This window comes from Oryctolagus cuniculus, chromosome 4 (genome assembly GCF_051225735.1).
Source record: "Oryctolagus cuniculus isolate XC-2025 breed Fujian yellow rabbit chromosome 4, ASM5122573v1, whole genome shotgun sequence".
NCBI classification, from domain to species: domain Eukaryota; kingdom Metazoa; phylum Chordata; class Mammalia; order Lagomorpha; family Leporidae; genus Oryctolagus; species Oryctolagus cuniculus.
Window position 1 is genome coordinate 174,459,441 of NC_142870.1, and position 12,701 is coordinate 174,472,141.

General features: G+C 70.8%; 2 protein-coding genes across 2 annotated transcripts; one reads left to right on the forward strand and one right to left on the reverse strand.

The window, feature by feature from the left end:
* Window positions 1-197: 197 nt before the first annotated feature.
* Window positions 198-3,914, reverse strand: MYD88 (MYD88 innate immune signal transduction adaptor). Its single transcript, XM_002723869.6, has 5 exons — window positions 2,772-3,914; window positions 2,191-2,325; window positions 1,724-1,904; window positions 1,535-1,626; window positions 198-1,405 (listed from the first exon to the last, which is right to left on the reverse strand). The coding sequence occupies exons 1-5, from the start codon at window positions 3,238-3,240 to the stop codon at window positions 1,251-1,253; spliced, it is 1,032 nt and encodes a 343-aa protein (XP_002723915.3). The 5' UTR covers window positions 3,241-3,914; the 3' UTR covers window positions 198-1,250.
* Window positions 3,915-4,130: 216 nt separating this feature from the next.
* Window positions 4,131-11,234, forward strand: ACAA1 (acetyl-CoA acyltransferase 1). The gene is made up of 12 exons (XM_051841184.3): window positions 4,131-4,357; window positions 4,450-4,543; window positions 4,912-4,969; window positions 5,937-6,016; window positions 6,182-6,224; window positions 7,376-7,474; window positions 8,309-8,389; window positions 9,767-9,957; window positions 10,051-10,230; window positions 10,392-10,447; window positions 10,550-10,695; window positions 10,901-11,234. Exons 1-12 carry the CDS (start codon window positions 4,139-4,141, stop codon window positions 10,974-10,976), a joined length of 1,323 nt encoding a protein of 440 aa, XP_051697144.1. The 5' UTR covers window positions 4,131-4,138; the 3' UTR covers window positions 10,977-11,234.
* The last annotated feature ends 1,467 nt before the right edge of the window (window positions 11,235-12,701 follow it).

A 12,701-nucleotide genomic window follows, 5' to 3' on the forward strand; every position in this document is an offset into this window, starting at 1 on the left:
TATACACACAACACACATGCTCATACATGTATACATGCATACACAGGCATCTACACTACACATGGACAAACACACATATGCACACATGTACAAGACAACACGCACACACGGACACATGCACACATATATGCACATGCTTATACACACAACACACACATGCTCATACATGCATACACACGCAATACGCACACGCGCCATCCCCAAAATAGATTACTCTTTATTACAAACCGGGTTACAGGAGGGAGAATGAGGCTCCGACATTTGGCGTCAACTCCTGGGAGTCTAGCAGTGCCCACTAGACAGGGCCAGACGATGCCTTCTCACGACAGCTCTAAGACGCCCGACACGGAGGGGCCAGGCACGTGGCATCCATGTACATCACGAAGATGACAGGGAGGGGCTCCGTGGCCCCTGAGACCCGGGGCAGGCACGCAGTCCGAAGCACAGGAGACAGTCTCCCCTGGGTCCTGGGGCCGGGGTCTGTCCAGGGCCAGACACCTGAGCCCACCGCGTGGTCTGCGTGGAAGAGGGTGCAGCACAGAGCACTCTGGTGGTAGACAGGGCTGTGCCGGCCGCTCCCCCACAGCGCAGGCCGGCAGCTGCTGCCCTCCCTGCACGCTCCCTGCAGTCCCAGGGACCAGGGACGGGGGCAAAGGACGACAGCCGTGGCCCAGGTTTGTCCAGGGGGACGCCAGCACCCAGGAAGACGCGGGGGCCCGCGTGTGCCCACGAGTCTGCGTGTCCGTGTGGCCGGAGCCTGGGGCAGCAGAACCTCGTGCGGTCCCTGTCTGTAAGCAAACGGCTGGCTGAGGCACTCAGGAGTCCCAGAGGTGGCCCGGCGGAAGGTCCCTGCTCACAGCACAAGGCGGCCCAGCCCCGGTGCACACGTCCGACAGCTACAGCAGAGGCCAGGATCCCTCCACAGCCCAGCTGGGCTGAGGCTGAGACCATGGGCACGTGCACAGCCGGGGCAGCGCCTCAGCTTTGCTACGAGAACAGCCACTGCCCGACCTTCCCACCTCACCGCTCGGGCCAGAGACGGGAGACGAGCTCGGAGCTGGCTCCACTCGCGCCCAGCCGGCCCCCATGGTCACGGTCACGGTGCCCAGATGCTGTGAGGCTGTAGCAGAGGACCTGCGGGGCCGGCAGTTCCAAGAGTCGAGAGACAAAGGGGGCGCCGGTGCCCACGCAGCCACAGGAGGAGCCGTGCCGAGAGTGCACAGGCAGGCGGACAGAGGCCAGCACCAGCCTCAGGGCAGGGACAAGGCCTTGGCCAGCCGGGTCCAGAACCAGGACTTGGTGCAGGGGTTGGTGTAGTCACACACGGTGATGAACCGCAGGATACTGGGGAACTCTTTCTTCATGGCCTTGTACTTGATGGGGATCAGCCGCTTCTGATGGGCACCTGCAAGCCAGGGGCGGCACTGGCACCAGGCCCCAGCCCAGGGCCTCCCACAGCCCTCCCCTGGCAGCACCCAACACCCCCTGCAGGGGCTCCCTGCTGAGGCCCCGCCTCCTGCTCCTCTGCGCTCACCTGGAGAGAGGCTGAGGGCAAACTTGGTCTGGAAGTCACACTCCTTGCTCTGCAGGTAATCGTCCGAGACGACCACCACCATCCGGCGGCACCTGGGGGTGGGGGACAGCGGGCAGGCTGCTCAGCGGCGCCCAGGCCGCACAGGACCCAGCTGGGAGGGGGGCCCAGCCGTGGACGTGCCTCACGCACCTCTTCTCGATGAGCTCACTGGCGATGGACCAGACGCAGGCGCCGGGCAGGACGTCGCGGTCAGACACGCACAGCTTCAGCCGGTAGTTGGTCTGCTCCAGCTGCCGGATCATCTCCTGCACAAACTGCATGTCGCTGGGGCAGTAGCAGATGAAGGCGTCGAAGCGCTCGGGCACCTGGCCTGGGCACAGAACAGGGCCACGGGGAGGCTGGCGAGGAGCCTGGCCCAGGCGGGCTGCGGGCTGGGGGCTGGCAGCCTGCCCGGGCCCCACCCCCGCCCAGGAGGACATTCCCAGGACAGGCAAGCTCAGCCCCCCCCCCGGGGGGGGTACCAATCCCTGGCTAAAGGACACAGCAGCTCACGGGCGTGTTGGGGGTGGGGGTCATCCCGATCCCCGAAAGACTCAGGGACTTGCGCGGGGCCCCACAGCCCCTCTGCCCTGAACGCCGGCTGGTCCCGCCCTTACCCAGGGGGTCATCCAGCGTGGTGATGCCGGCCAGCTCCGGGGTCCGTGGGACACTGCTGCCTACCACAGCCACCTGCAGGGGCTTCTCGCTTTCTTCCTGCTGCTGCTTCCAAATGTACTTCTGGCAGTCCTCCTCTGCGGGAAGAGGCGGTGACAGCCCTGTGGCCGGCGGTCACAGCTCCGACCCACTTCCTCCCTCCACAGCCGCGGCCGTCCCTTTGTCCTGGGTCCCTGAGCCTGGCGGGACCCCGGGCGCTGGGAGCAAGGGTGCAGGAGCCTCAGCGGCTACGGCTAGGGATGGCGGCGGCCCCAAACCAGCACCGTGCGCCTGTCTGTGGGCGGCTGTCATGTGAGCCACCGCGTGTGTCCAAAGCACTCTTACCCGAGCCCCGGCCCCAGCCTGATCCTCATGGCTGGCCTGCCTGGAGGGCTCTGCCCACGCCGCGGCCCCACCTTGCCCCGGGCCTCCTCCGCCTTTCTCCCGGCCGGGCCAGGACAGGGAACCGGGCCGTGCCCTTCTCCCTCCGCCCCTGGGCCGATCGGACGCTGACTGCCCCCGCGCCAGGAAGGGGTGCCCTCACCGATGCTGGGGCGCAGCTCGGCCAGCACGTCGTCGCGGCCCAGCGCCTCCAGCAGCTCCAGCAGTCGGCCCACCGAGGCGCCGGGGCGGCTCTGCCAGGCGTCCAGCAGGCTGCCCGTGGGGTCGGGGCGCGTCTCCAGCTGCCGGATCTCCAGGTACTCGAAGCCCATCTCCTCGGCCAGCGCGCTCCAGTCGGCTGCCACCTGCGTGCGCACGTTCAGGAACAGCGCCAGGCGCCGCCGCACGCGCACGTTGAGCGCCGCCAGGGGCAGCGAGGACGCGGAGCGCGCGGGGGGCTCGGAGCTCAGGTCGGGGCCTCCCGCGGCCATGGCGAGCTGCTCCCGGGGCGCGGCGCCGGCCCGCGCTTCCTCTTCCCCTGCGCCCGCCCCGCCCCGCCGGCCTCGGCTTTCCGAGAAGCGCCGCCCCGCAGAACCGCGTCGACCGGCCGCGGGGAGGGGCCCCGGCCTCATCCCGGGGCCGCGGGGGCCTCGCTGGGCCGGATCGGAGCAAGCCAGACCCCTCCCGCTCGGCTGTCCCCGGGCACGGCGGCGGCAGACGCGGGGGGACCGGCGTCGGCCCTGTCCTCTGGAGCCTCCGCGCTCTGCGACCCCGGCCCTGTCCCCAGGAGTTGGGCAGGGGCGGCCGGGCCCACCGAGTAGAGCCGGGACGGGGCTTCGGGCGTCCGAGGCTGGCCGCGGCCCTTCCCCTGGGAGTCAGGGGCGCTTGGCCTTGCGGGCTGGGGTCGGCACACAGTCCCGCCCCGCGAGCCCCGGCGCGTCCTGTATCCGGCAGGTGCGCACCGTCACCTAGCAGGTGCCAGGCACGCGGCAGGCTCCCGGGATCTAGGGTCCCTCTCCGGGGACCTGGGCCTGGGGAAGGCGGGCAGCCGGCTAGACACCACACACTGCTGCGAAGCCGCTCGCGCACGTGCGGGGCGGTCCTCCCCCGCGTGACGCCCACGCTCCCTCGGGGACGCGCAGCCGGGAGTGGCCAAGCCCCCGGCCGGGCGTCGGCACCGGGCACAGCACGGCCCCTGGGCGGGGAGGAGGACTTAGGTCCGCGCGGGCAGCTGCGGGCGGGGCTTCGGGGCCGGCCTGTCAGTCTACCCAAAGTTGCGAAACCGGGGAAGTTTTCGGCCCGCGCCTGTGGGCAGGGCTCCAGGAAGGTCCGCTTCGGTTGGCCGCGGGGAGGGGCTATGGGCGGGGCCCAGGGGGCGGGACTTCAGGCGAGCGCGCCTTCTGGTTGGTGGAGCAGGGAGGGCGGGCCCTCTGGGGGCGGCTCGCCCCAATCCGCTGAGCGGTGGGCGGTGATTGCGGCTTGAGGCGGAGGTGCGGTTTTGCGCCTGCGCCCAAGGGTTTTTAATCCGCGATGGTGGGTCCCGCGGCCAGAGGCGCGTCTACGCCGAAGACCCGCGCGATGTGGCGGCTGCAGGTCGTGCTGGGCCACCTGAGCGGCCGCCCCGACTCGGGCCCCGCGCCGCAGGCCGCGCGCTGCTTGGGCGTCTCCCCGCGCGCCTCGGCCTCGGACGTGGTGGTGGTGCACGGGCGGCGCACGGCCATCGGCAAGGCGGGCCGCGGCGGCTTCAAGGTAGGGCTCCAGGGGTCCCGGCGCCGCCTGAGCCCCGGGGCGCGCGATGCCCGCGGGGAGGCGGCGTCAGCGCGGCTGTGCCTCTCGCTCAGGACACCACCCCCGACGAGCTCCTGGCGGCCGTGCTGACCGCGGTCCTGCAGGACGTGAGGCTGCGGCCGGAGCAGCTGGGGGACATCTGCGTGGGTGAGCCGGACCCTCCCGTCCGTCCCTGCAGGGCCCCGGGGGGCGGCTCCTGTTTGCAGCCGGGCCCCCAGGACGTGTCTGTCCACGCACAGCGGGGCCAGCGGCTCAGGCACCTGCAGAGGGTCCCCACGTCTCCAGCCGTGGAGCTGGCAGCGGGGCGTGGGACGGCCCACGCAGGGCACTGGGCACTGGCAGGAGCCACTCTGCTGGATTCGCCCGGCACCCGCAGCGCTCTGTGCTTAGGCTCCCCGTGAAGGTGCAGCTTGCGCTGGGGGGCAGAGGCTGGGTGAGGCAGACAGACAGGAACGACTCCTCCAGGGGCTTCGTGGCTGCCGCCTGGCACCTGAGCCCCGGCTTACCGTCTGCAGGGAACGTGCTCCAGCCGGGGGCTGGGGCCGTCATGGCCCGGATCGCGCAGTTCCTGAGGCAAGTTCTCCCGAGGCTCTGGGCTGTCCAGGGGACTCAGAGTGGACCCAGCCTGGCAGCATGCCCTGGGGGGGAGGGCACAGCCTGGGGCAGCAACCCCCGGGCGCCTGCTCTGGGCAGGGAGGGGTCGGCGCTGGGCCAGGACACGGGCTCTTTGGGGCAGGAGCTCACGGGCTTCTTGTCCCTCATGAGGGTGGACTGTGCCCTCGTCTGCCAGGTAAACAGGGTGACTGCGTGTGAGTGGGGGCTGGGCTGCGGGGAGCTCCAGGCCTGGCCCCAGGAACGCTGCCGCCGTCCTGAGTGGGCGCTAGTGCTTCAGTGGCTTTCACCCGTAGGTTTCAGAGCCTCTCACCTGCACAGAGGAGTGGCAGGACTGCTGCCCAGTGAGGGACCGGCAAAGCGAACTCCTTTAGTGACCGGGGAGGTGGCAGCACAGACTGGAGTTCAAGGCCGCCCACAGTCTGGCTCCACAGCTACCTTCCCTCTCTCGGCCTGCTCTCTGCCTCTCGTCCTCCTGCCCTGGCCGTGCTGACCCTGCCTCCAGGCTGTGGCCCAGCTGAACCCAGCGCAGGCATGGGCTCTTCATGGGGGCGTGGCTATGTGAGCCCCCCGCCTCTGCCATAGCTGGGCCGTTGCTTCAGTCCCGTCCAGCTGGTCCACTTCCTGTGTAGGGCACACTGATCCATTGTCTCGGTGTCCCTTGGGTGGTGCCTGGCGCGGAGAGGGCAGTCGGTGAGCGAGTGAAGGTGGGAGTCGGGCGCTGGGGGTGCCGCACACCGGCATCATCCCTGTGCTTCCGCTCCCTGGGGTTCCGAGGGGGACTGGAGGGTTGGAGGGCCCCTGGCCGTAGGTGCTGGGGAGCAAGCCCCTGCAGAGCCCGGCTCTGCCCAGGAGCTGGCCTGGCAGCCCCTGGTGGGGCAGGTGTACTGCGGGGACTGACGCTGCCCCCCGCCCGCCTCCTTCGCAGTGGCATCCCGGAGACCGTGCCCATGTGCAGCATCAATAGACAGTGTTCCTCGGGGCTGCAGGCCCTGGCCAACATAGCCGGTGAGTCTCCACGGGCGCAGAGCCACAGAGCCCCCGGTGCCCACCTGCAAGATTTCTGAGAGGCCGCACCCCACGGAAGGCGTGAAGGAGCCCCCGACCTTGGCCTGGGCGCAGAGGCCGGGTGGGGAGCTGGCCCAGGGTGCTCACGAAACGCTCTCGTTCCAGGCGGCATCAGAAATGGGTCTTACGACATCGGCATGGCCTGTGGGTAAGGATGCCCGTGTGTGGAGCCCCTGAACCCCGTGACAGCAGAGCCGACCCCTCCCTGAGGCCCACGTCAGGCTGGCCGTGCAGGCGGCTCTCTTAAGGAAACTGAGCGCTTGGGCTCCTGCGGCCCGGGGAGTCGCAGTCCTGGGTCCTCGAAGCCGGGGGCAGCTGCTGACCCCACACCTCGCATGCTCATTTTCCCTGCCTGTCTGCCCCTGGGGAGAGCAGCCGGCCCCTCCTGTGGTCCAAGGGGCAGGGTCCTGTCTGGAGTGTAGGCTGCATGCCTCCACCCTGACCTCGCTGCGTCCGGGACTGCAGCAAAATGTGACCGGCTTGGGCGGGCGTCGGGAGCAGGCTGGGTCCCGCTGAGCTCCCGCTGCCTGTCTGACCCCATGGCTGTTTCGTGGCCGGAAGCCCATGCCGGTGGTCACTGGGCCTCCCTGACTTAGGTGCACCGCCCTGCGGGCACTTAGGCTGGGCAAGGGCACTGTGCAGTCTGACCTTTGGCCTCTCTCCTGCCCCGTCTTACTAGGGGAAAGGTAGCTGGAGGCACGCTGAGTGTGGAAAAGGGCACGTGTTCCAGCAGGTCGAGGACGGGGGCCTGGGGATGTTCAGGGTCCGGCCAGGGTGACGCCTGCCGCCCAGGCGGTCCCCAGGGCTGTGGACCTGTGACAGGCATGGGCTGTGATGCCGGACTGCCTCATCTGCATCCAGGCTGGGTGTGCGTGGACGAGGTCCTCAGCCCCCTGGCCTCAGCGTCCTCCTCTGTGGGGTGGGGTGCTGACGTGAGGCCCCGGAGTACCTGCAGGCGCCCCGTGGACTGGCATGCGGCAAGCCCCCCCTGGAGCCCTGTTTGAGCACAGGGTGCTGGCTCTCCTGCCCTCCCATGGCTCCCAGCACCTCGGGGTCCGTGCAGCTCGCAGCGCCGGCTGGCCTGAGCGTCCTGGTATTCTGCCTTGAGTCCACGGCCACTCCCCCTCGGCGGCTGACTGAGGCTGTGCTGGGGAGCTACCAGGACCCCGATTTCCCAGTTCTGTAGGGGAGCGGGGCCGACCCAGGCGGGGCCTCTGGGGGGCAGGTTCAGGGCCCAGGGTGCAGCCCTGCCTGCGGGCTCCGCCCACCGCTCCTGGGCTTCCTCCCCCTCCTCCACAGGGTGGAGTCCATGTCCATGGCTGAACGAGGGAACCCTGGAAACATCACTTCGCGCCTGGTGGAGAACGAGAAGGCCAGAGACTGCCTGATTCCCATGGGGTGAGTGTCTCCCACGGCGCCTGTGTGGGCCCCGGGGCAGGGCCCAGGGCCGTCCCATCCCTGCGGCCGTGGCCTCCCTGCCGTGGGGTCCTGGCGTGACGCTGCCCTCGACTTCCCTGTCCTGAGCCCCGGCTCCGTCCGTGCCCCTGAGTTTGCAAACGCAGCCGCCCTGTCGCCCCTCCCCGAGGCCCTCAGCCTCGGCCAGGACCTTGGCCGCTGCACCTGGAGCCTGGCAGGGCCGGGCCGTGAGAGGAGCGGGGGGCTGACTGCTGGGCGTGCTACTGAGGGCTGGGCCCCGCCGCAGTGGGACGTGCCCTGCGTGTGACCAGCACCTGAGCCAGTGTCCCTGAGTGCTGGGCCATCCCCGGGGCCTGGCCAGGGCGCCCTGGCTCCAGCGGCTGTGGGAGCCCTGACGGCTCAGAGAGGCTGAGCTGTTTGCCCAGGGGCCTGGCAGAGCTCAGCTGTGCCCCTGGGGCCCAGGCCGGGACAGGCCTCCTAGCCTCAGCCTTGCCGAGCCTGCGAGGGGCTCCCGTCTCCCCGTGTGGGAACGTCAGACATTGGCCGCGAAGCCGCCCTGTGCCCCATGGGCCCCCCGCCCCATCCTCTGTGCCACGCCGGCGTCCCCGGGGATCAGACCCCGGCCTGCACCTGACCGTGCGGGCCTCCCTCTCGGGCGCTGGTGGCTGTGGGTGCGAGCTTCCGCAGGTCTGGCCGGCAGCGCCGCCTCGCGGTCTGTTCCCCCCCCCCCCCCCCCCCGCCGCCCTCCCTGCCCACAGCCCTGGGCCCCAGGGCCCCCGCCCGCTGCTCCAGTCCGGCCCCGCCCCCACCTTCTAGGATAACCTCGGAGAACGTGGCGGAGCGGTTCGGCATTTCCAGAGAGAAGCAGGACGCCTTCGCGCTGGCCTCGCAGCAGAAGTGAGTGTCCCTGGGCTGCGAGGACGGCAGGGCGGGCGGGCCCAGCCTGAGGCCACAGCGGCCACGCCCCCGCACTTTCCCAGCCAGGAGGGGCCGGGCCTGGGGTCGCGTGCCTGTCTGCCCACTGAGTGTCTTCTGCCCGCTGGGCCCCCCTCCCCCCTCTTTCCTCAGGGGCACAGCGAGGGCCAGGTCTCGTCTCTGCCTGGGTGTGGGGTGGGACGTGGCCGCCCAGGCTTTGCTAGGAGCTGGCGCTGGGAACCCGGCATCCCAGCCTCCCTCGGGACCAGGCCTGCGTCTGGGGTCCCGTCCTGCGGTGGGGGCTGGGGGTGACCTCAGAGTACGCAGGGGCTCAGGGCCCCGGACAGCAGCAGGCTAATGTTGGCTACTCTGAGCTGCGGGGGGGGGGGGGGGGGACAGCGAGGGAGGGGAGTGGCATCCGGGTCTCCGAGGAGGGACTCGGGTGTCTCTGGGCCAGACACCACCTGAACCCTCGCTGGGAGCTCTGGGTGCCTTCCCGCCGGGTGCTCCTTGCGCCTGTTTCACACACGATTGCCAGCTCCCCAATGCGCCTGTGCCGCCAGCCCGCCCGGACTCCCCCACGTGCTGTGCCGCCAGCCCGCCCGGACTCCCCCACGTGCCGTGCCGCCAGCCTACCCGGGCCCCCCTACGTGCTGTGCCGCCAGCCCTCCTGGACCCCCCCACGTGCTGTGCCGCCAGCCCGCCCGGGCTCCCCTAAATGCTGTGCCGCCAGCCCGCCCGGGCTCCCCCACGTGCTGTGCCGCCAGCCCGCCCGGGCCCCCCCCACGTGCTGTGCCGCCAGCCCGCCCGGGCTCCCCCACGTGCTGTGCCGCCAGCCCTCCCCGGGCTCCCCCACGTGCTGTGCCGCCAGCCCACTGAGATTCGAGCTATGGCGGGCGGTTCCCGTCTGTCTCTAAGTGTGCACTGGGAGGGACAGCCCTGAGCTGCTGGGAGAAGGGCTCAGCTGGCAGAACCCAGCCCCTCCCAGGCTCCGGAGCCCAGCGGCCCCCTCCCGCCCCCTCCCGCAGGCTCAGTCCTGGGAGCAGATTGGGGGAACGTGGGCCCATGGCATCCCTCGGTCTGGCCTTGCCAAGGCACCGCAGGTGGGATGCGGAACGCAGTCTGTCACAGGCGGATTTTAATCTGATGGTTGGCCCACAGTGATGCTGTGTGCAGGTGGCCCTGGTGGGACGAGGTGCCCCCGCCCTGCTTGGATGAAGGGTGCTGGGGCGGGGTCCCCTCCGCTCGGGGACTGGGTGGCTGGGACCCGGAGGTCCGGGGCTGATGGCCAAGAGGCTGCCGCTCGGCCAGAGCCCCCGCGCCCCCAGGGAGCTGAGCCGGCTGTGCGCGCGCTGGCAGGGCGGCGAGAGCCCAGAGCAGGGGCTGCTTCCGAGCCGAGATTGTGCCAGTGACGACCACGGTGCGCGATGACAAGGGCGGCAGCAGGAGCGTCACGGTGGCTCAGGACGAGGGCATCCGCCCGGGCACCACCATGGAGGGCCTGGCCAAGCTCAAGCCTGCCTTCAAGGACGGCGGCTCCACCACGGCCGGTGAGGGCTGAGCCAGGGGCCTGGTGCTGGTCGGAGGGTGTGCAGGGCTGGCTGTGCCCCCCTGAGGCCCCTCCCCTGTCTACCTGCCCCTAGGAAACTCGAGCCAGGTGAGCGATGGGGCGGCCGCCGTCCTGCTGGCACGGAGGGCCAAGGCTGAGGAGCTGGGCCTTCCCATCCTGGGTGTGCTGAGAGCCTACGCCGTGGTCGGCGTCCCGCCTGACATCATGGGCATCGGGCCGGCCTACGCCATCCCCGCAGCTTTGCAACAAGCAGGTCAGGTGGCTCTGGGCTTGTGGGGGGGGCGGTCCCCGATGGTGCAGGGTGAGGGCGGGGCAGACCAGCCGGCACCTGCGGCAGGCCCCTGCACGGGGTGGGCCCGGGCACTGGGAGTCCTGCCCAGCGCAGCGTTGGCTCAGGTCTGCCCCGGCCCTCAGGGCTGACGGTGAAGGACGTGGACATCTTTGAGATCAACGAGGCCTTTGCCAGCCAGGTGAGCTGTGTCCCCCGCACTCATGGGCCCTGGGCTGCGGGGGCAGCACGTGGGCAAGGGGTGCGGGGCAGGGGTCTCTGCTGAAGTCCTGCCTCCTGCCAGGCCGTCTACTGCGTGGAGAAGCTGGGAATCCCCCCTGAGAAAGTGAACCCTCTGGGGGGCGCGGTGGCCTTGGGCCACCCCCTGGGCTGCACCGGGGCGCGCCAGGTCATCACGCTGCTCAACGAGCTGAAGCGCCGTGGAAAGAGGTCGGGCTGCGCTCCAGGGGCTGGCGGGGCCAGGCTGGGCTGGGCTGGGGAGGGCAGGGGCACGAACTAGGGACGCGGGCCCAAGGTGCAGGGCACATGCTGGGCTCCACGAGGACCCTGGCCCACAGCGGGCATCCGCCACGCTCACAGAGGGGATGGGACAGCGGGGGGGGGGGGCTGGCGTGTCACCTGCCTGTGTCCACAGGGCCTACGGAGTGGTGTCCATGTGCATCGGGACCGGGATGGGCGCCGCTGCCGTGTTTGAATACCCTGGGCACTGAGCCAGGCCCCGGCCCGAGACGCTGCCCCGACAGCCGCCCAGGGGCAGGAGAGCCGTCGACAGTAGCACAGCGCGGGGTCCAGCACCGGAGGAGGGGCCCAGTGAAGGCACTGCGCTCACGGGAAGACGCGCGTCTGGGCGGCTCAGCGCAGGAGCGTGGCGGGCGCTCGGGCCCCTCTGCTGGGCCAGGGCAAGCCAGCCGGGGTGGGCGGTGGCGCCCCTCCTGGATGCGTGGACGCAGTAAACGTGGTCGCCTGCCTGGGGGCTGTGGCTGTGGCTGTCTCCTGGCCGGTGCTCGCCTCCCTGGGCCTCTCTGCGCCGTCTCGGCCGTGACTTCTGCCGCGCTGGGCGGGGCCGGGGCAGCTGTGGGCATGCGCAGTGCGGGGCGGAGCCCGTGGCCCTGGCTCCCGGGGCCCAGCGTGGTCCGTGCCCGGCAGAGCTGGGGCAAACCGGGCCTGGGCCGAGGGCCGGGCCGAGCCTCAGGGCTGCAGCGAGGACGCATATCTCTCGTCGTGAGAGCCGAGGCCCTGGAGCCGCAGGGCGCAGGCCTTCTCCCCGAGCACGCCGTCCACCACCAGCGTGCACTGGTACAGCTCGCAGCTCCTGCGGGCAGTGGGCCTGAGGTCAGCAGGGGCCGGGCAGCGGCTCCACCCGTGGGCAGCCCGGGGAGGCCAGCAGGCTGCACCTGGCGGTGAAGAGGAGCTGCAGGCTGACGGAGGTCGGGGGCCCGTTGTGGGGCCGCGCCTCCAGCACGCCGGTGCTCGGGGACACCTCGAAGGCTCCTGCGTCCTTGGCTGCCTCCTGCTGCCCTGCACGGAGGGCAAGGGGGGCACAGCGGTGTGGGCCTTGCGCGGGGCCAGCCCTAATGCCTCCCCCAGCCCCAGGGCTCGCCACAGCTCCGCCCTGAGCGGGGCCACCCTGTGGTCACCGGGCATTGGCCCTGGCTGCAGGTGCCCAGCCCCGGCAGCCAGCCTGCAGGGACAGGGTTTGCAGCCCCTTCCGGGAGGTGTTTGCCCCGGGGACAGGGGGCGGGCGGGGGGCAGCAGGAGTGCCCGGCGGCCCCGCGTACCCATCAGCACGGCCCAGTAGCTCTGGCAGCCGCTCAGGTTCATCAGGCAGACCTCGCGCGCCTGCCGCTGCTTCACAAGGCACGTGCCGAAGTCCACCCAGCTGCTGGAGAGCTGGAGCTCGGGCACGGCCACCACGGCCCGCAGGGGCACCTCCTGCGGACAGAGCCTCGACCTCGGCAGGGGCCCTGGGCTGGCCGCTCTAGGCCGGGACCCTGCCGCCCGGGGCCTACTGCTCTGGGGACAGCGGGGCGGCCCCAGGAGCCAGAAGCTGGGCTTCTGCTCAGGGCTGGGCCAGGGTGGTGCCCCTGCAGTCCCTGCCCCCGCCCACTGCCATCCAGCCCGTGCCCTCGGCCTGGCCTGGCCAGCCAGCCTCTTCCCCTTCACCTGCCCCTTCCAGCTCAGCACCCACTGCTCCTGGCCCCCCACCCCCCGTCACCGGAACACCCTCCTTGGCTCCACCCACCCCTGTCCCTGCGGCTGCCCAGGGGCCACTGCCCAGCCTCCAGCCTCAGTGGATTCCCCCCTAGGCCTCGTCCCCGCCCCTCCCCCTAAGCTGAGCAGGGCACTCCAGGCCCAGTGAGCCGCCCTGGTGCTCCGAGCCCCAAGAGTGCTGTCCCTGGCCGCTGCCTCCAGTGCTCACTGTCCCCGCCCATCTT

What these genes read in the sequence shown, in the direction of transcription:
- MYD88 (XM_002723869.6), bottom strand. Translation starts at nt 3,240, where the DNA reads ATGAGGCCGGGGCCCCTCCCCGCGGCCGGTCGACGCGGTTCTGCGGGG. An exon ending in CGAGCTGCGCCCCAGCATCG is followed by an intron (nt 2,326 to 2,771) that starts GTGAGGGCACCC and finishes CTCTTCCCGCAG; the next exon opens with AGGAGGACTGCCAGAAGTAC. An exon ending in AGTGAGCTCATCGAGAAGAG is followed by an intron (nt 1,627 to 1,723) that starts GTGCGTGAGGCA and finishes CCCCACCCCCAG; the next exon opens with GTGCCGCCGGATGGTGGTGG.
- ACAA1 (XM_051841184.3), top strand. Translation starts at nt 4,139, where the DNA reads ATGGTGGGTCCCGCGGCCAGAGGCGCGTCTACGCCGAAGACCCGCGCG. An exon ending in GGCCCTGGCCAACATAGCCG is followed by an intron (nt 6,017 to 6,181) that starts GTGAGTCTCCAC and finishes CTCTCGTTCCAG; the next exon opens with GCGGCATCAGAAATGGGTCT. An exon ending in ACGAGGCCTTTGCCAGCCAG is followed by an intron (nt 10,448 to 10,549) that starts GTGAGCTGTGTC and finishes GCCTCCTGCCAG; the next exon opens with GCCGTCTACTGCGTGGAGAA.